General features: G+C 45.1%; 1 protein-coding gene across 2 annotated transcripts in view; it reads right to left on the reverse strand.

The window, feature by feature from the left end:
- Positions 1–675: 675 nt before the first annotated feature.
- Positions 676–21,797, reverse strand: part of LOC120915488 (beta,beta-carotene 9',10'-oxygenase-like) — a 40,484-nt gene continuing 19,362 nt past the window's right edge. For both annotated transcript variants that reach the window (XM_040326042.1, XM_040326043.1), the window contains exons 7-12: positions 17,396–17,556; positions 14,332–14,499; positions 10,382–10,510; positions 7,996–8,175; positions 5,210–5,320; positions 676–971 (exon numbers count right to left, since the gene is read on the reverse strand). In XM_040326042.1, the coding sequence (XP_040181976.1) occupies positions 852–971; positions 5,210–5,320; positions 7,996–8,175; positions 10,382–10,510; positions 14,332–14,499; positions 17,396–17,556 (869 nt within the window). In that variant the 3' untranslated portion in view covers positions 676–851. The remainder of the gene's footprint in view (positions 972–5,209; positions 5,321–7,995; positions 8,176–10,381; positions 10,511–14,331; positions 14,500–17,395; positions 17,557–21,797) is intronic.

The following is a 21,797-nucleotide window of genomic DNA, read 5'->3' on the forward strand; positions in this document are numbered from 1 at the left end:
GGAACCGGAACAGAAAAGTGGGTGTGATCGGCGGCCCCTGTCCATGGCGGTGAAGGAGGGAGGTGAGATGGAGACCAAACTCTTCTCTGGGAAACGTTGCCAACTCTGCACTGCTTTCAGATTGGTTTGGCCTTCATTCCCCCTGCATCCTAAGGTAAGGAGAACTCGGACTGCCGTCTCTCTGCCCGTCTCCTGCGGGGGGAAGTTGTTGATCCCTACTTTTTCGTCCGTCTCCCGTGGGGGGTGTTGGTGTGATTGGGAGCGTTGCCTTCCCGTCTGTCTCAAGTGTTAGTTTCCCAACCCCCCTCCCCCAAATATTGGCGCACCAGCTGCCACTGCCTGAGACTGCTGCTGGGTGCCACCATCTTGTGTGATGTCAGCAGCCCCAGCAGATTCAGAGTTGTCGCCCCACTGACAGTTCAAAGTATTCCACTTTGCTACTCCCTCTACAACAACCAAAGAGTTTATGCAGGGAGGTGAGGGGTGTAGGAGCTGGGTCAGCATAGATGATAATTAGACACTCCCGGATAGGAGAGAGCTGTGACATGTCAGGGTGGGGGGGGGGGGGGTTGTGATGGGTAACTGACACCCCTGAAGAATTCAAATTTTCTAGCAAGTTCAAAGGCACATTGCAAGAGAATAACAATTATAGGAAGGAAAAAACACTACAAATAGCCATTTCAACTAGTTGATTTTCTATGCAATTTTAGTGACAGTAAGTACACAATACAACTTTGTATTCCAATGTTATAAAAGCCTGTATTTGGTTAATATACATTATTTACTTATGTTCTTCACAGTTGTAATTAAAAGTGCTATGTAATCATAAGGCAGTCTTCATATCTTCACATTCAGTTTCTTTGAGGTACAAAGATACCATGAAAACCATAAGGAATCTGCAAAGGAACTTCCGCTCTGGCAATTTCTGTGAAGTCTTTTGCATTCAAGATTAGAAGGAAAGTACTTTTATCCTAAAAGAAAAGAAAAAAAAGAGAATAAGAAAATATAATCATGTTTCTTGTACTCACTGATGTAAACTGTAATTTCCTACTTCCCCCTCTAGTGGAATGTAATGGAATGACACCGTGCTAGCAGATAACAGGAACTCCTACACGTCAGGGTTTTACACTGTGTTAATGGAAGACATCATTCTGACAATATGACTGTTTTCTTCCTGTTAGAATAGATAGGTAACAGTTCCAACACAAACCCGCCTGAATAAAATGTACCGTCACAGTACGCCTATACTTACTTTCTCCAGGGCCGGTGCGACCACTAGGCAAAGTAGGTCGCCGCCTAGGGTGCCCGGCCACTGGTGTTCCTACTCTCTTCTCTCTGAAGCAAGCAACTAATTCTCAGCATCAGCAGACAGCCACCGCTCTGTTCACACTTAGAGCCCATTCACATCTAGGCGACAAAACGCCCGACGCCGGACGCTTGTGCCGCTAGAGGGGAGAATTCCCATTGTTGTCTATGGAGATGGTTCACATCTCATAGACGCCGTACGCCTGTCATCTGAAAAAAAGTCCCGGACCCTTTTTTTCAGGCGGCATTGGCGTTCGGCCATACAAAGCAATGGGAAGGCTTTGTGAAAAAATAAAAAAAAAAGTTACACACTCGCGGGCAAATACGCCGCGTACGCTGCGTATCTTGTCGCGGAGGTGTGAATGCAGCCTTAGTGTCAGAGGTGCATTGGCGGCCGAGAACTCTGTCTATGTCCCGACTCCCGAATGAATGGAAGCAAGCAAACATTTATTGATGGGTGTTGGTGAGGTTGCATTTGATTGGCGCTGCTGAGGCTGTATTGGTGGGCACTGGTAGGCTGCATTGATGGGCGCTTCATTAAAAAGTTGGGGTATACATGGGCAGGGCAAATGGGGTGGAGTCAGGGGGGGGCGGGAAAATGAGGACCGCCTAGGGTGTCAAATATCCTTTCACCAGTTAGGTTAAAAACCCTGCATAAGCTCTGTCTGAAGTTTATGTAGGGGCTGGGCCAGCAGCTCAGGTATCATGTACTGCATAATAAGAGGAGAAGACTGTCACATGCTCCCCCATATGAAGAAGTACAGAATATGTATTTATTGCAGGTATTTACTTAGTGCCGACAATTAGTGCCTGCCCTTACAATCTAAGGTCCCTAGCTCACATGCATATATATATATACATTATACACTTAGGGGCAGATCCACAAAGATCTGCCCCGGCGCATCCTATCTGAGATACGCTACGCCGCCGTACCTTACCTGGCTTTGGTTTGAATCCATAAAGATTTTGCGCCGTAAGTTACGGCGGCGTAGTGTATCTCAAGCGGCGTAACGGCGCGGAATTCAAGTTGGGCGGGTAGGGGGCGTGTTTCATTTAAATGAAGCGCGTCCCCGCGCCGAACGAACTGCGCATGCACCGTCCCTAAATTTCACGCGGTGCATTGCGCGAAATGACGTCGCAAGGACGTCATTGTTTTAAATTGGACGTAAATTACGTCCATCCCGCGATTCACGGACGACTTACGCAAACAAAAAAAAAATTCAAAATAAACGCGGGAACGACGGCCATACTTAACATAGCAGGTTTAACTATAGGCCACAAAACAGCAGCTTTAACTATACGCCGGAAAAAGCCGACTAGAGACGACGTAAAATAATGCGACGGCCGCTCGTACATTCGTGGATTGTCGGAAATAGCTAATTTGCATACTCGACGCGGAAAACGACGTGAACGCCACCCAGCGGACGCCGAAGAATTGCATCTTAGATCCGAAGGCGTACGCCTATCGGATCTAACCCAGATGCCGTTGTATCTTGTTTTGAGGATTCAAAACAAAGATACAACGCGGGAAATTTGATAATTCAGTAGATACGTCGGCGTACTCGCTTTGTGGATCTGCCCCATACTGTTTTGCCATTTTGGAAAAGAGCTGATTAACCTACCATGCCTTTTGATTGTGGGAGGATCATTGAGTACCCAGAGGAAACCCACACAGGCACAGGGAGAACATGAAACCTCCATGTAGATAGTGTCCTGGTCAAGATTAGAACCAAGGACCCCAGTGCTGCAAGGCAGAAGTGTTCTGCTCTACTTCACAGAGCTCTAAAAAAAGATAAACAGAGCTGTGGGGGCAGAACAGTAAAGGTTTTCTCAATAAAAAAAAGGGGTACTATAAAGGGAGTTTATAGTAACTTTGTAGATTATTTATTTTTAAATATGGGCAGGATATTTTTTAGTCACATAATTATTTTAATTCTCAAGGATTTATACGTTGTCAAGGGGTTCAGTCCAATGTTTCAACCAGGCAAACTGTGCTGTAAATCAGCAGCTGTGCTGTAACTTTAGCTAATCCACAGTGCTCTTGGAACCCTTTATCGTGTATCTTTATTTATTAGTAAAACAAAGATTGTAAAAACAAAGTTTAGGTATAAAGTATATGCTTGCTAAAGTTATTTTCTTTATATTTGTATATTATTTCCTTAATGAATGTAATTAATTTATCTGTAATTCTGGTGGGCTCTCTCCAGGCTCCCCTGTCCTCTTCCTATCCATTATAATGCATGTGCTTCTACTATAGAGGCTTCCAGAATTTGAATTTAGAACTTGAGATAATACTGGGTGCCATGAAGAGGCTCTGCAGCTTATGCATGTATTTGCAAATCTGTACAACCCAAACCCCTGCTTTAAACACATAGGCCCGGATTCAGAAAGGACTTACGCCGACGTATCTTCTGATACGCCGCGCAAGTCCAGGGATGCGCCGTCGTATCTATGCGCCTAATTCTCAATACAAGATACGCCTGAATTTTGGCTTGATCCGACCGACGCAAGTCTCCTACGCCGTCGTATCTTGGGTGCATATTTACGCTGGCCGCAAGGGGCGCTTCCATTGATTTACGCGTCGAATATGCAAATGACCAAAATACGCCGATGCACGAATGTACTTGCGCCCGTCGCTGTAATCTACGCCGTTTACGTAAGCCGTACGTCCGGCGTAAAGTTATTCCACCAAAAGCAGGGGTAAGTCATGTTAGGGTATGGACGACAGAACAGCGACGGAACAGTCGTCGTATTTTACGTTGTTTACGTAAGTCGTACGTGAATGGGGCTTGGCGTAGGTTACGTTCACGTCGTAGGCATTGAGTCGGCGTACCTTGGGGAGTATATGCGACGTGATTCTGAGCATGCGCGGGCATGCGCCGTTCGTTCGCCAATTCATTTGCATGGGGTCACGGTTCATTTACATGTATCACGCCCTCCTTCAACCTACTTTGAATTAGGCAGGCTTACGCCGGCCAATTTACGTTACGCCGGCGAAAGTTTGGGAGCGAGAGCTTTGTGAATACTGCTCTTGCCTCTCAGAGTTACGTCGGCACAAAGATGCGCCGATCTACGTGAATCTGGGCCATACTGTTAGACAGGATAATTTGATTGGTTGCAGGCTGGTCGGCAAGTTGAGCTGGGAATTTTATTTGGTTTGTTTGACAGGCGTTGCCCTTCCATGCGCTCCTTGCTGTAAAAGCCAGTTATAGGCGGGGGCAGTGGCCATTTGTTTGTACTGTTAAAATACTGGTGTTGGGACACAGTGGACACCTTTGCTGCCATTAAACTATTGCTGGGTGTCCAGAGCACCCCTGTGCCTTTAAGGAGGGATGGGCTCCCTCTAGGCTCACCTGCCCTCTATCTATCCATTATAATGCATGTGCTTCTACTATGAAGGCTCTCAAAATTTAGAGATAGGACTGTAGATAATACTGTGGTGCCATGAAGAAGCCCTGCAGCTTATGCATGTATTTGCAAATGAGTGCAAATGAAACCCCTGGTTTTAACGCATAGTGTTAGACAGGATAATTTGATTGGTTGCAGGCTGGTTGGTACGTTGAGCTGGAAATTTTCCTTGGGTTTTTGTTTCCCATCTGTAATCCTGAACTAGGATTGAATAATACTGTCCTGCTGGGCTGGGCTTCTCCTACGAGCACCTTCCACCAAAAGCCAATTCACACCAGTGCGGCGTGGTTTAGGCACGTTACCACTGAACTCTATATGATGTGCATTTTCATGAAAACGCATTAAAGATGCACCCAACAGGATTTTTTTAAACACACTGTACATAACACACAGGTGTGAATGAGTACTAAGGAAGTGTTGCAGAAAAAAGGAGACAGAGATATGGTTTCCATTATCACACTATATGATGAATTGGTACAACAGTCCAGTCACCCACCTGATGAGGTGTAAGGACAGCAGACAGTAGGACTCCATCATCCTCTTCTACAGAATCTGGGGAAGGCACAAATATTGGTTCTGAAGGGTAAAATCCATCTTCTTTCCATACCTGTGACATTTAGGAGACAGACCATTGTGATTTCAATATGCACAATATAAAACATTGGTTAAAAACGGGAAGTATATTGCTCAGTATATCATATTTTGACTTATTATTGAAGTCTTTACTTATTAAAGTGGTTCTAAAGTCTAAATGTTTTTTTTTTCTACTTTAATACATTATATGCATTATGGTAAAAAAAACAGCAGCTCTACTGTGTACTATACTACTGTGTGACTTTTTAAACCGTTTAGGACCACTTAATACAGATCTAGTAGTTCACAAAAAAAGCTGAGTAATATATGATATCTATAATCTGATTGCTGATTGCTACGTTCATAAACTCTGTTTTTTTTTTTTTTTTTTTTTTTTTTTTAACAATTCAGGAGGATAGTTCCAAGGAAGTTGGCAAACAAAACCATAATTAAAGAGTAACTCCACTTTTGTTATGAAAAAACATCCCCCCCGGTGATCTATGTACATTGCATGGATTTTAACAAACTTTGTTGCAGATTCCTACCTTTTGTTATTCATAAGATACAGCTGTTTGTTTGTCTGTGTTCAAATGTAACAAATAGGAGTGGTTTTATAATTATCTGTTCTATTGAGGAAAGAGACATCAGCTGCATCCCTTTAGATGTGATTTCCATTTTGGGAGTATCTCACCAAAAATTACAGCCCAGATTCACAAAAGAGATACGACGGCGTATCTCTCGATACGTCGTATCTCTGTTTTAGGGTCTTCCTAACTATGCGACTGATTCATAGTTACATAGTTAGTCAGGTTGAAAAAAGACACAAGTCCATCCAGTTCAACCACAAAAAATAAAAAAACAAAATAAAAAACACAGTAAAATCCTATACACCCAACTCCATACCCACAGTTGATCCAGAGGAAGGCAAAAAACCCCAGCAGAGCATGATCCAATTTGCTACAGCAGGGGAAAAAATTCCTTCCTGATCCCCCGAGAGGCAATCGGATTTTCCCTGGATCAACTTTACCTATAAATCTTAGTACTCAGTTATATTCTGTACATTTAGGAAAGAATCCAGGCCTTTCCTAAAGCAATCTACTGAGCTGGCCAGAACCACCTCTGGAGGGAGTCTGTTCCACATTTTCACAGCTCTTACTGTGAAAAAACCTTTCCGTATTTGGAGGTGAAATCTCTTTTCCTCTAGACGTAAAGAGTGCCCCCTTGTCCTCAGTGTTGACCGTAAAGTGAATAACTCAACACCAAGTTCACTATATGGACCCCTTATATATTTGTACATGTTGATCATATCCCCCTTATTCTTCTCTTCTCAAGAGTGAATAAATTCAGTTCCTCTAATCTTTCCTCATAGCTGAGCTCCTCCATGCCTCATAGAATCAGTTACGCATAGTTTGCCCTAAGATCCTACAGGTGTAATTGAATTACACTGTCGGATCTTAGGATGCAATACCTCGGCCGCCGCTGTGGGGAGTTCGCGTCGTAAGCCAGCGTGGGGTCTTTAAATTAGTAGTTACGGCGATCCACTGCGGTTTTTCGCGTTCGCTACGTCGCTGCTAGTCTAGTTTCCCGTCGCAAAGTTAGTCGTCGTTTTAGCTGCCCTAACTTTACACAGCACACGTATGTGCTGTATAAAGTATGGCCGTCGTTCCCGCGTCGAAATTTTAAAAAAAATTGTTCTTGCATAAGACGTCCGGGAATACGAAAGTACGCTACGCACGTCGCTGTTCGAAAAAATGACGTCACTTTGCGCAAAGCACGGCAGGGAATTTCAAAACGGAGCATGCGCAGTAGGTCCGGAGCGGGAGCGCGCCTAATTTAAATGGCACACGCCCCTTTGAATTACGCGGGCTTACGCCGGAGGCCGCCGGCGTAAGTTTTCATGCAAGTGCTTGGTGAATCAGGCACTTGCGATGAAAACTTGCGGCGGTGTAACGTATCTACGATACATTACGCCGCCGCAGTTCTATGTGAATCTGGGCCTACATTCTTGTGGCAAGGGATGCCCAAAATGTGACTTGTATGCAGACTTCTCGAAAAAGTAAACCAATCACACAAGCAGGAAGTGACATATCTGGGGGGCGTTCTGTACACATTCTGTGTACAGAACGCCTCCAGGTAGCCATATTGCATTGCATTTTACTGAAAATTGTACAGCTGCAGAATAAAAAGCAAAGCTTGTGTTTAATAGCATTCAATTACAATATGACTTCTATAGCACTGTATATGCCATTTAAATTTTTTTTCCCCCCCACAAAGGTTGAGTAACCCTTTAACAGTCAACACATTTTTCTACATTAAGGCTACTTTCGCACTGAGGTGCTTTACAGGCACTAGGGCTTTCACACTGGAGCAGCGCGCTGGCAGGATGGTCAAAAAAGTCCTGTAAGCCACATCTTTGCAGCACTGTAGGAGCGGTGTATTCACCGCTCCTAAAGCGCCCCTGTCCACTGAAATCAACGGGCAGCGCTGCTGAACCACCTGCAAAGCAGCAGCGCTTTACAGGTGATTTTAACCCTTTTTCGCTTGCTAGCGGGGGTTAAAAGCACCCCGCTAGCGGCCGAAAAGCGCTGCAAAAAAGACGGTAAAGTGCCGACAAATATATCATTGCTTTACCGCCGATGCCCCCAACGCCTCGGTGTGAAAGTAGCCTTAATGTGTCTTATAATATAACCAGCTGCCTTAATAACTAACCTTTGCTTTCTTTGTCTCCACGTCGACTTTAATCAAAGAATCCCCAACCAGGTGCTGGAAGCCACAGCCATAAAAGAACTGGTATTTTTTTGTGTTATATTTGGCATAATTTATCTGAGGAAATTCAATTCCACTTGAGTCCAACGTATGGTCATGGAGATTTTCATGGGTACACCACACCTACATGGGTTTAAATAAACAAAGAATCTACTGAACATCAAAAATCCAGAAAAAATAATATTGTAATCAATAAAGTGGAACTTTTACAAAAGTACAAAAAAAAAAATTGTGAACAGGCAGGATTTTTAGTGCAGAAGAGATATACTATGGGGTTGATCTTGTGCAGCTGTGCAAAAAAAAAAACAATCAGCTTCCAGTATTTTTTGGTCAAATATTAATTGAACAAGCTGAAGTTAGAAGCTGATTGGCTACCGTGCACAGCTGCACCAGATGTTGCACTCTCCAGTGTTAGTAAATCAACCCCTTTATCTTGTCAGCATAAATGTTTCTTACCCGACTGTATACTAAACTGCGCTCACACACCTTGGTATACAATTTCAGCAAACCAAGAGAAAATTTAAATAAACTCCTGCGCATGCCGTAAAGCAAAATGGCTGAAGATGTCAGCGGCCAGCAGGGAGCTCCGGGAAACAACAGTGCTGGAGAGAATGGGAGTTTAGTTCCACTTTAAAGTGAACCTATGCTCTTAGAATGTCCAAGTGAAAACACCACAGGATCCAACTATTAACTTTATTAGCCAAACAGGCTTCTTAGGCCCCGTACACACGACCAAACATGTATGCTGAAACTGGTCCGCGGACCAGTTTCAGCATACATGTTCGGTCGTGTGTAGGCGCGAGCGGGCCGAATTCCAGCAAACATTTGCCCGCCGGGCCTTTTCCCAGCGGACAAATATTCCTGGACGTGTTTTAAAACCGTCCGCTGGAATCCTGCCCGCTCGGACATGTACGGTCGTCAGTACAGACCTACCGTACATGTCCGAGCGCCCGCTGCCCCTCGCATGCGTCGAATGACTTTGACGCATGCGTGGAAGCCTTTAAATGGCAGGCCCGCCCACGTCGCCGCGTCATCGTCGCGGCGACGCCGCAGACACGCCCCGCGTATTGTTTACGCGCGGACTTCTGTACGATGGTTAGTACAGCCATCGTACAGAAGCCCTCTGGCAGGCATGTACGGTGAAAACGGTCCGACGGACCGGATCCATCGTACATGTTTGCTCGTTAGTACCCGGCCTTAGTTGTAGGCCTTGTTTACACAGTACAACTGTTGTTTTGACACCCCCCTTTAGCTGCAAAAACAGAGAACCTTTAAATAATAACTTTTTAAAGTCAGCTACATGAATAAAGAAGTTATTCTAAATAAAACAGGTGTCTGGTCCTGCCATATACAAAATGTTCTTTACAGCAGAATCGGTGCTTGCCTTGCAGTGTAACCCTTGGATGTGTAACAAATGACCCCAGTAAGGCAGCAAAGGTTTGACAAATATCTCCAGCACTTGATAAGTTCTATGATCATAAGTCCCCCATAAGAAAACCAACCACTGCTCTCCAATTAAAAAAGCACTGATGCCTACGTGATTAACGTGGCAGGAAAACAGGGTAATTGGGTTTTACTGAGTGTTGGAGAGCAGGGCAAAAGTCCAAGAATGGAAGAGTGTAATTACCGGGGATTTTGTTTAGTGCTGCCCTTGCCCTGTCATTCCCGGCTCACACCTCAGATCCTCAGTGACCTAATAGATAATGGAAGCAGCCATAGTCTCCTTCCAAGATCAGGAGTGGATGTCACTTACCAGTGGCGGCTGGTGCTCAATAAGTGCGTAATAAATGGGAGGCGCTGTGGTGTCATCTGTGACATCAATAGTACTTCCTATGGTTGCTATTTCGAAACCTTTCATCAGCTACTTTTATCTCTTTGGAACTTTGAATTTGAGAATTCTGCCCCAAAGTTTCTATTCCTTATAATCTGGCAAGATCATTAAAAACAGTGACACGAACATGACTGGTGGTAAAGCTAGCTCTCAGAATAGGGCCCTATTGGCCGGAAGCTTAACTCCCCCTCTACCCATTTAGGGCAAGGGAAATAATTGTATTCCTGGATAAGTGTCTGCTTTGGTCTTTTATTGCCTGCATTTAACTGTATCCTGTGAACTGTTTTATATAAATAAAAAACTGTTATTTGGAAAAGAAAAAAAAACAGTGACACGCTTTTGCTACTGGATTTTTTATTTTATAACTAAAAGTAATTCATAAATAAGAGAATTCAGCGGGACTAATAATGACTATTGCAAGCTGGAAAATTATATCTCTGAACTCAGTCTTTAAAAAAACAATTAAAATGTCTCTTTTCTGCATAACAGATTGCCTACCTTTCCATCGGCTTTCTTTTCAGCGGTAGCGGTAGAGTAGTTTAGGGGTTGGGTAAGGTCTCCTTTGGCACTGGTGTCCAGAGGGATGACAAATCTGCGTGGGTAAGCCTTAGCCACACTCTTATACACCTGCAGATAAAAGTTACCACACAATATATCATACAAAATTTTAATGATAGAGAAATGAAAAACATTGTCAAACAAAACTGTTTATGGCGACATAGCTGGGTGTGTTGTTTAATAACAATACTTCCTTTAGACTCCTTTCACACTGGGGCCCTTTACCGCTGTTTCAACCCCACTAGCGGCCAAAGAAAGGGTTAATAGCGCACCTGTGTTGCATCGCTGAAAAAGCGTTTTGCAGGCGCTTCCCATTCATTTCAATGGGCAGGGACTGTTTATGGCTATACTTAACAACAACACTTCCTTTAGACCCCTTTCACACTGTCGGCGTAAGCGGTAAAGTGCCGCTAGTTTTAACAGGACTTTACCGCTGTTATAGCGGTGCTTTTTGGCCGCTATCAGGGCGCTTTTAACCTCCGCTAGTGGCCGTAGAAAGGGTTAGTAGCGCCTGTGTTGTGGCGCTGCCAAAGCGCTTTGCAGGTGATTCGGCAGCGCTGCCCATTCATTTCAATGGGCAGGGGCGGAGCGCTGTATACACCGCTCCCGCACCGCCCCAAAAGATGCTGCTTGCAGGACTTTTTTTCCGGTCCTGCAAGCGCACCGCCCCAGTGTAAAAGCACTCAGGCTTTCACACTGGGGCGGCTTCAGAGGTGCTTTACACAGAGCTCCCTGATTAAGGCCCTTCTCCCCCAATCACTCAGTTTGGCTGGGTGGTCCGATCTAGGAAGAGACCTGGTGGTTTCAAACTTCTTCCATTTACGGATGATGGAGGTCACTGTGCTCATTGGGACCTTCAATGATGCAGAAATTTTTCTGTACCCTTCCACAAATCTGTGCCTCGATACAATCCTGTCTCTGAGGTCTACAGACAATTCCTTGGACTTTATGGCTTGGTTTGTGCTCTGACATGCACTGTTAACTGTGGGATCTTATATAGGCAAGTGTGTGCCTTTCCAAATCATGTCCAATCGACTGAATTTAGATGGACTCCAATCAAGTTTTAGAAACATTTCAAGAATAATCAGTGGAAACAGGATGCACCTGAGCTCAATTTTGAGTGTCATGGCAAAGGCTGTGAATACTTATGAACATGAGTTTTCTTCTTTTTTTTTTATAAATTTGCAAAGATTTCCAACAAACTTCTTTCACGTTGTCATTATGGGGTATTTTTTGTTGAATTTTGAGCAAAATAATGCATTTAATCTATTTTGGAAAAAGGCTGTAACATAACAAAATGTGTATGAAGTGAAGCGCTGTGAATACTTTCCGGATGCACTATATTACTCCCTCCAAACTATACAAGCACCAGCAAGTAGGAAAGATCAGTAAAGCAGAACTGAATCTGCATTGTTTATCCAGAGCTGTAGCCATTATATGCATGTCCAGGGCCGATCCTAGGCAGGGTGCAGGGGGTAGGCACCGCAAAGGTGGGGGCGCCGAAGCTCCAAAGTGCCCCTCTCCCTCCTCCTTGTCTGTGTCCAGAGGCAGAGGGCAGAGGGCGGTTCCCCATCCCGCTTGCTCTCTTCGCTGGCGACTGACAAGAGAGCATACCTCCCACTGCCCCCCGGAAATTCGGGCTGGGTACTACAGCAGAGCCTAGTACCGGAACACGTTCCGGGACTAGGCTCCACTAATTAATTCTGTCCAGTGTGCATTGAGCAGTCTCCTGTCTGCCCCGCCCCCTCTGCATGTGTCGGCTCTTCTCCCATAGGCGGTGTGATGAGAGGCTTCTGGGTTGGCCGGAGCTGCTGCCAATCATCCCGTGCACTCCCAGAAATGATTTTCGAGTGCCACCCTCCAAGTAACCAAAGATGCCACGTATGCCCCGCTCCCTGTAAAGTGCTTCTGCTCCCAGCACGCCTGAGCTACAGGGATCTAATGGACAAGTACTGATCTACGGGGACACCTGCTGTGGGGGGCTCTGATGGGGGACACCTGCTGTGGGGGGGCTCTGATGGGGAACACCTGATGTGGAGGGGCTCTGATGGGGGACACCTGCTGTGGAGGGGCTCTGATGGGGGACACCTGCTGTGGAGGGGCTCTGATGGGAGACACCTGCTGTGGAGGGGCTCTGATGGGGGACACCTGCTGTGGAGGGGCTCTGATGGGGGACACCTGCTGTGGAGGGGCTCTGATGGGGGACACCTGCTGTGGGGGGCTCTGATGGGAGACACCTGCTGTGGAGGGGCTCTGATGGGGGACACCTGCTGTGGGGGGGCTCTGATGGGGGACACCTGCTGTGGAGGGGCTCTGATGGGGGACACCTGCTGTGGGGGGCTCTGATGGGAGACACCTGCTGTGGAGGGGCTCTGATGGGGGACACCTGCTGTGGAGGGGCTCTGATGGGGGACACCTGCTGTGGGGGGCTCTGATGGGAGACACCTGCTTTGGAGGGGCTCTGATGGGGGACACCTGCTGTGGAGGGGCTCTGATGGGGGACACCTGCTGTGGGGGGGCTCTGATGGGGGACACCTGCTGTGGGGGGGCTCTGATGGGGGACACCTGCTGGGGGAGACATTGATGGGGGGCACTAATGAAGACTTTCATAGGGGAGCATCTCTGTGTTTGAGTCGTAGCCATATAAACATGTGTAAAGAGGAGGAGTTAGTAAGATGACTACGCCCATGTGGGGGCGCCAGAAATATTTCTGCACCCAGGCGTCTGTGACCCTAGGATCGGCCCTGTGCATGTCTATGGTTCTGGGTACACAATGCAGATTTAGCACAGCATGCTTGCAAATTAGGATTTACCTCCTAGATTACTCTCTTCTACTGATGCATTTCCAGGCTTCTACTTATTGATCTCTCATCACCACCTTCTGTTGTTCTTCCAGACCGGAGATTTTTCTTCTTTGGACATTGGTGAACCACTGATGCTGTAACTCCCACCCATGCATACACTTGTTAAATTAGAGCAGCACCCAGCTGTTACTTATGCTAGGACTGTACCCTGCACTGAGCATGTGTCACAAGAATGGAAAGAGACATACAATTCTCTTCTAAAATAAAACTCCTCCTGCTTACAATTTTTTTTATTTAATCGTTTATGTGGGATCAGAAGGCAAAAAAGAACTGTGGAGCAGAGACAAGGGGCCAGATTCACGTAGAATCGCGGCGGTGTAACTTATCCTACATAAGTTACACCGCCGCTATTTTTCATCGCAAGTGCCTGATTCACCAAGCACTTGCGATGAAAACTACGCCCGCGGCCTCCGGCGTAAGGCGGGCCAATTTAAATGGGCGTGTGCCATTTAAATTAGGCGCGCTCCCGCGCCGGACCAACCGCTCATGCTCCGTTTCCGAACTCCCGCTGTGCTTTGCACGCCGTGACGTCATTTTTTTGAACGGCGACGCGCGTAGCGTACTTCCGTATTCCCAGACGGCTTACGCAAACGACGTTAAATTTTGAATTTCGGCGCGGGAACGACGGCCATACTTTAGATAGCAATACACTTGCTGACTAAAGTTAGGGCACCAAAAAAAACGACTAACTTTGCAACGGGAAACTTGACTACGGACGACGTAGCGAACGCGAAAAACCGTCGAGGATCGGCCGTAACTCCTAATTTGCATACCTGACGCTGGTTTACAACGCAAACTCCCCCCAGCGGCGGCCGCGGTACTGCATCCTAAGATCCGACAGTGTAAAACTATTACACCTGTCGGATCTTAGGGATATCTATGCATAACTGATTCTATGAATCAGTCGCATAGCTAGAAACAGAGATACGACGGAGTATCAGGAGAAACACCGTCATATCCCTTTTGTGAATCTGGCCCAAGGTTCTCCCCTACTAGAAATGTTCCCACCATTCCTTCCCTGGTCACCTCATTCAATGCTTCTCCAGATTTGCGCAGATTCTGCAGCTCAAAGATTCCCACTGCTTCTCCGTTGTCCTGGCAGCAGAGATCAAGCACTATGCAGCCTTGGTCTTCGAAGGCATTAATTTGATGGAAGGTTGAAAATGCTTTGGTGTGAAAATTCACAGGGTGCTTCTAAAAAGACAAATTAAAATAAAAACATATGTTTTTAAAAATAACTTTAGTAAAACTGCAGCAAGTATTTATTAGTAAGGTCTCATTTACACGGGGGCTTGGACCCGTAGTCTCTGAATGGGTTGTGTTTATGCAGCTTGATCTGCCAGGTGCTGTGTGTAGATAGTCCATTCAAGTCCATGGGAATGCAAAAGCTGCTCGCCCCAATTTTACAGCCATGCTGGTGCAGGAGAGCAGCACTGAATGCACAATGTCTGCTTAATGTACAAATGTGCAGGATAAGGGAGGAGATCAGTTAATATACAGGTAACATGCAAAGATAACAGCATATCATATGTATTACAGAGGAGTGGAGGTAAAAGGGTTAAACCTTATTTAGCTACATCACTAACCTAGTCTCAAAATACCAACCAAATCAATCTTTACCTTACTCCCAAGACCTTCTGCCCTCTATTTTCCTTGTCACCTCCTCCCATACTCGCATCCAGGACTTTTCCTAAACTTCTCCCACCCTCTGGAACTCTCTACCCCAATCTGTCTATCTCCTACTCTGCTTGCTTTTACATGATCCCTGAAAACCCTTCTCTTCAGAGAAGCCTATTCTGCCTTCACCTAACAACTGTACATTTATTTTCTCCATCAGATCGTCCCCCCCCCAGTAATTAACTTTTGTATAATTTGACCCTCCCTTTTAGATTGTAAGCTCCAACACGCAGGGCCCTCCGTTTCCTCCTGTATTGAATTGTATTGTAACTGTACTGTACTGTACAGCCGGGTGACAGCTTGCGGCTGGATGATGGAGACACGTAATCTGACCACTCTACCATGGATCAGCAGCCAAGAAAAGCGTGGTCAGGGGAACACAGGAACAGTCAGGATCAACCAGGCATTATACAACATGGAAAGGGATAAATTACATTGCAAAAGCACTGTGCTGTATATTGTGCTTTACTGTGCTTGCAAATTTATTTTTATTTTATATATTTTTTTTTTTTGAAAACTTAAATTTTATTGAATTTTCAACATTTTCCAGGTAAAGGATAAACAAAAGAAGGGACCAGGAAAGAAAAAAAAAAAAATAATAGAAAAAGACATAAAAGGACACATGGCATTGTAAAGGGGCAGCACTAGGAGGGACAAACAAAGTTGCCAGAAGGATTGGGAGAGGGCAGACAGTGTCCGGGGTGGTAGATTGAGGGGGAGGGCTTCCGTCTTAGAGTTATTAATTTTGTACATTTTATATTTTTTAATAAACAAACATGGTATACTTACCTGCTCTATGCAGTTGGTTTTGCACAGAGCAAACTTGATCTTCCTCTTCTCGAGTCCCTCTTCGGCGCTCCTGGCCCCTCCTTCCTGTCCAATCCCCTCACAGCAAGCGGCTTGCTATGGGGGCACCCAAGCTGAGCCATTCAGACACAGAGCCCCCGATCTGGCCCTGCCCCCTCTCTCATGATTGGTTAACTGACTTTGATTTACAGCCGCAGGAGCCAATGGCACCGCTGCTATGTCTCAGCCAATCAGGAGAAGAGTCCCGGATGGCTAAGACACTTGTGGACATTGCTGGAAAGAGATGGGGCTCAGGTAAGTAATTAGGGGGTGCTGGGGAGGCTGCTACACACAGAAGGCTTTTTATCTGAATGCATAGGATGCATTCAAATAAAAAAGACGTCTGCCTTTACAGCTCCTTTAACCACTTGCTTACTGGGCACATATACCCCCCTCCTGCCCAGGTGAAATTTCAGCTTCCGGCACTGCATCGTTTTAACTGACAATTGCGCGGTCTTGCGACGTGGCTCCCAAACAAAATTGACGCCCTTTTTTCCCCCCACAAATAGAGCTTTCTTTTGGTGGTATTTGATCACCTCTGCAGTTTTTATTTTTTGCGCTATAAACAAAAAAAAGCATAAATTTTGAAAAAAAAATCAATATTTTTTACTTGTTGCTATAATAAATAGCCCAATTTTTTTTCCAAAAAAAAATTTTTTCTCAGTTTAGGTCGATACGTATTCTTCTACATATTTTTGGTAAAAAAAATAAAAAAAAAAACCCCATTAAACGCTTAGAAAATATGGGACAGAATTATTATTCTTATTTTTTTTCTACTAATGGCGGCAATCTGCGATTTTTTTATCGGTACTGCGACATTATGGCGGACACATCGGACACTTTTGACACATTTTTGGCGCCATTCACATTTATACTGCGATCAGTGCTATAAATATGCACTAATTACTGTATAAATGTGAGTGGCAGGGAAGGGGTTAACCACTAGGGGGCGGGAAAGGGGTTAAATGTGTACCTGTATTGTGTTCTAACTGTGTGTGGAGGGGGGTGACTGGGGGAGGTGACCGACCTGTGTCCCTATGTACAAGGGACACAGATCGGTCTCCTCTCTCCCCTGACAGGACGTGGAGCTCTGTGTTTACACACAGAGCTCCACGTCCCTGCTCTGTCATTACCGATCGCGGGTACCTGGCGGACATCGCGACCGCCAGGCACGTGCATCGGCATCTCGGGGACAGAGGAGTGGTCGGAGGAATCCAGGACGTCAATAGATGTCCTGTTGGATTTTCAGAGCCACCGTGAAGCCGTCATTTTACAATGACCCGGGGCTCAAGTGGTTAAAGGAATAGAAACATTTACTTTTTAATTTTTTATTTTTTTTTAGGGTTACAAACTCTTTAACTGAAAAAAAAGTGACCAGGAATTCTAAATTGCTAATCTACATGCTTGTTCTAGATCTGTGTCTCAGAACTGAGGACAGAGATGACCAGGCAACTAACAATGCGAGAAGGACGTTGGTAATGGCAAACCCTTTTTTATCATACGGGCCATGAATTCTGCAATTATAGAGCAAGCCATTGTGTATTGATATTATTGGAAAACAATTTACCTTTCCTGTGTGTTTATTAATAACGTGGAAAATCGTGTCAAGCTCAGGCTCCCAGCTCATGATCCCAGCAAAGGATTTTCCTCTAATTTGGTTAATCAATAACTTTATAATGTTCAATCTCAGAGGCTGTTCCACAAACACCACATAATTCTCACTCATTCCTTGGGAGAAAAGCAAAATGAAAGCAGAATTAAAAATGGGGCCATAAAAAGCCCAACTTTTCTATCTCAGAGCCTGTAAAATTCTACAACTGAACTAATTCAAATAATCACACAGATTACAAGCAAAGTGTTGACTTGGATTGACTTGATTTAAGACTACATCCATCATATAGGGGTTGATTTTTTTTAAATAATGAATTGCATAGCCATTCACCAACAATAAATGTTATCAGGTTACATCCGGGTTTAAACAGCAAATAAAATACCACAAAGGAGCGATGTATTAGAAGGTATCTCCTATAATACTTGGCTCCATCTAGTGAGAAAATGCAGCATTTTCCATTTAAACTCAATTAGCCAGATTCACGTACGCCGGCATAACTTTGTGCGGGCGTAACGTATGTCATTTACGTTACACCGCCGCAAGTTAGAGAGGCAAGTGCAGTATTTACAAAGCACTTGCTCCGTAAGTTTTGGCGGCGTAGCGTAAATGTGCTGGCGTAAGTGCGCCTAATTCAAATTGTGGAGAGGTGGCCATGGTTTATGTAAATAAAGCATGACCCCACGTAAATGAAGTTTTGAACGAACGGCGCATGCGCCGTCAGTGGACGTATCCCAGTGCGCATGCTCCAAATTGCGCCGCAAAGACTCATTGGTTTCGACGTGAACGTAACCTACGCCCAGCCCTATTCTGAATCGACTTACGCAAACGACGCAAACAACGTGAAATTCAACGGCGGTTCTGACGTCCATACTTAACATTGGCTGCGCCATCTTTTTTTTTTTTAAAGTGTATTTTGTGCGTGTACTCGAGAGAGGAGCCGGACTGCAGGAGTTGGGAGTAGGCAGGCCTCCCCCAGAGGCAATCTGCCACCTTTCTCCATGCCCCGGGTGGCAATGGCGGGTGTGAGGGGGTCCTCCCACACAGCCCGCCCTACCTGCTCCGCTTTGAAGCCCAACGGGGCAGAGGGACTCCCTATAAGGGAGTGAGAGGATCTAGCCCGCTCAACCAGCCCCGTTAGTCCTTTGCCTCTCTTTTTAGAGACCGCGTGGTCAAAGTGCGTGCATGTTAACCAATTTTGAGTGCGTGTAAGTGTGGTGGTTTTTGTGGGAGGGGGGTGGGCGTACTAAGCGCAGGCTTACCTCGCATAGCACACCCACCGGGAGCCGGGCTGAGACCACCAAACTCAATTCACATGCAGCCGAGACCGGGATCCGAACCCCTAGCTGCAGAGGTGAATGGCTTGTCAGCGCAGTGCCAATCGCGTTGAGCCACCGCAGCTCCTACGCTATCTTTTTAGTGGTTTATCTTTACGCCTGAAAACGCCTTACGTAAACGGCGTATCTTTACTGCGATGGGCAAGCGTACGTTCGTGAATAGGCGTATCTCGCTGATTTACGCATTCTAGGTGTAAATCAGCGTACACGCCCCTAGCGGCCAGCGTAAATAGACAGCTAAGATACGACGGCGCCGGCGGTCGTATCTTAGCTACATTTAAGCGTATCTCAATTTGAGAATACACTTAAATATACGACCGCGCAGATTCTGAGTTACGACGGCGTATCTACTGATACGCCGTCGTATCTCTACGTGAATCTGACCAAATGATTTTGACCTTCCTGAGAAATGTTCTTGGGCCACACATAAAATACACTAACAATAAGGATAGCTGATGAGCAGAAAAAGTCAGGCAGATCACAAGTTAACGACTATCGATATAGATATGTATGTATCACGACCATCGATATAGATATGTATCTGAGTAATAAAACTTAAAGCGGTTGTAAACCGCATAAACTTTTTTTTTTTCCCCCCAAACCTGCAATGCAAAAGGCATAATAGGCTAGTATGCACCGCATACTAGCCTATTATGAAATACTTACCTCGGAACGAGGTGTGTACCACTTACCTGGTCCACGCCGAGTAGGATGTCATCTTGCTCCGGCGTGTCTTCCGGGTATCGCCGCTCCAGCGCTGTGATTGGCTGGAGCGGCGATGACGTCACTCCCGCGCGTGCGCGCGGGAGATTTAAAATCCGCAGGGTCCGGCGATGCCGGTCCTTCAGCCGTGGAGTCCCCCCTGCGCATGCGCCGCCCGCATTGCGGGGGTAATATCTCCTAAACCGTGCAGGTTTAGGAGATATTCTCCTTACCTACAGGTAAGCCTTGTTGTAGGCTTACCTGTAGGTAAAAGTCCAAATAGTGGGTTTACAACCACTTTAATTAAAAAAAAAAATAATAATTACTGTAAAAGTGGGCAACATAAAACTAGTGCCATATTTGCCACGGTTTTTTAAAAACACATGAATCAATATTTGATTAGATGGATGTTGTAGTAATTCTCAATGGGTTCTCAAGGTGCTTATCAGATATTTTGGTTCTAATTTTGCCCTTTATGTGCTTCATCCTTGAAAATTGTTGCTCACCAATTTAGGTGCTGCCGAAAACCGATGACATGAATAAGGTGCGATTGTGAAGAGTGGGAGATTTTTCTTTGTGAAGATAAAACTTATAAAAAAAAAGTACAGTAAAGAGACAATGTCATTTTTTTTTTTTTTTTCGGCAGCATATGTTCAAAAAAATGTAAATGCATTTTTACAAAAAATAAAAAAAACATAATTTTTAGGCAAGTTAAGGATTTTGTCTTGGGCTGCATTCAAAGCTGCTGCAAGTTGAACACCCCTGATTTATATTTTTTGCACAATTCACAGAGAACAAAATGTAAATAAAAAAAAAATGACATCTCTAGCAAAGATCGGCAGGCAAGGTGGTGTGCAGAGATTGTCTGGGAAGCTGCTGGGTGGTGAGAAGGAAGCGCTGTAGAACAAAGAGGCCAGCAGCGTGGTATGATAGATACACAGGGGAGGCAGTCTGCCTCCTACCTACTTGATGTCTGTTTACCTGCACTGTCATCATTGTAGGGGCCCCAGAGCATTACTTTACCTGGGGGCCCATGATGCTATTAAGACGGCCCTGCATCGCCGTCTGGGTGTCCCTGGCTTGCTTGACACTCTTCTGAAATGCAGAGTTCAGCCAGGAAGCACTGGGCAGAAACAGACAAGAGCGATGTGGCTGATGGAGAGACGTCATCACCTCATCAAAGCCGAGGACACTGAGAAGCCGCCACTCTGCAGAGTTGCACACGGTTTAACTTACCCAGCCACAGCGCTCCTGTCTGTTTCTGCCTAGCCAAACTCTGCATTTCAGAAGAGTGTCAGGAAAGCCAAGGATACCCAGATGCCGATTCACACCACACCACTGGCCTCTTCATTCTCCAGCGCATCCTTCTCTCCACCCAGCAGCTTCCCGGCCAATCTCTGCACACCACCAGCCGCTTGCCTGCCGATCTCTGCTAGAGATGTCAAGACTTCCACAGATGACAGGCCAATATTTCCTCCATCAAATATGAGTGCTATATTTATTCATCACTACCAAATAGTGATTTTCATCTAGGAGGAGGGGCTTCCTCCTGACTGCATGCCTGGACTAAGGGCAAATGGATTCTAGGAAGTTAATGCTGCATGAATCATCTTCCCTTTCTCAAGATGTCCATGGCTGGAAATGCCAGGGGCTGTTTTTCAAAGCAATTTCTCAGTAAATTAAAGCATGGAGACATGGACAGATGAGTGAATTTTCTTTGAAGATAAAAAATGAATTAAATCGTGTTTTTGGTTTGTGATGCTCAGATACCATTTAGTTCTGCTTTAATATCTAATAAATGATCAGGGGGCATCCCAAATGCTTTAAAATGCTCCAGAATCAGGAATACTAGTGAACTGTTCTCTAAATGCTTGCAAACCTTTTACTAACCCCTTGCTACTCAATCCCATTATTTTGGAGGTAGATGGAGTGAACACAAGTCCTTAATAAAAACTGAAGTCAAGGAATCTTGTACCGTCCTATTCATCTGCAATTCAAACTAGTGGTGTATACATTGTACATTTTAAAGTGATACTATTAATATGCAGTGTTTCATTTTACCTGACTTATAAAAAAGAAAAATCGATAAAAATGTTATTGATAATAAATAAAACAACACTTTAGTTTATATTTTAAAGGGGTTGCAAAGGTAATTTTTTCCCCCCAAAATATCTTCCTTTACCTTAGTGCAGTCCTCCTTCACTTACCTCATCCTTCCATTTTGCTTTTAAATGTCTTTATTTCTTCTGAGAAATCCTCACTTCCTGTTCTTCTATCTGTAACTCCACACAGTAATGCAAGGCTTTCTCCCTGGTGTGGAG

The sequence above is a fragment of the Rana temporaria genome, chromosome 10 (assembly GCF_905171775.1).
Source record: "Rana temporaria chromosome 10, aRanTem1.1, whole genome shotgun sequence".
Classification (NCBI taxonomy): Eukaryota; Metazoa; Chordata; class Amphibia; order Anura; family Ranidae; genus Rana; species Rana temporaria.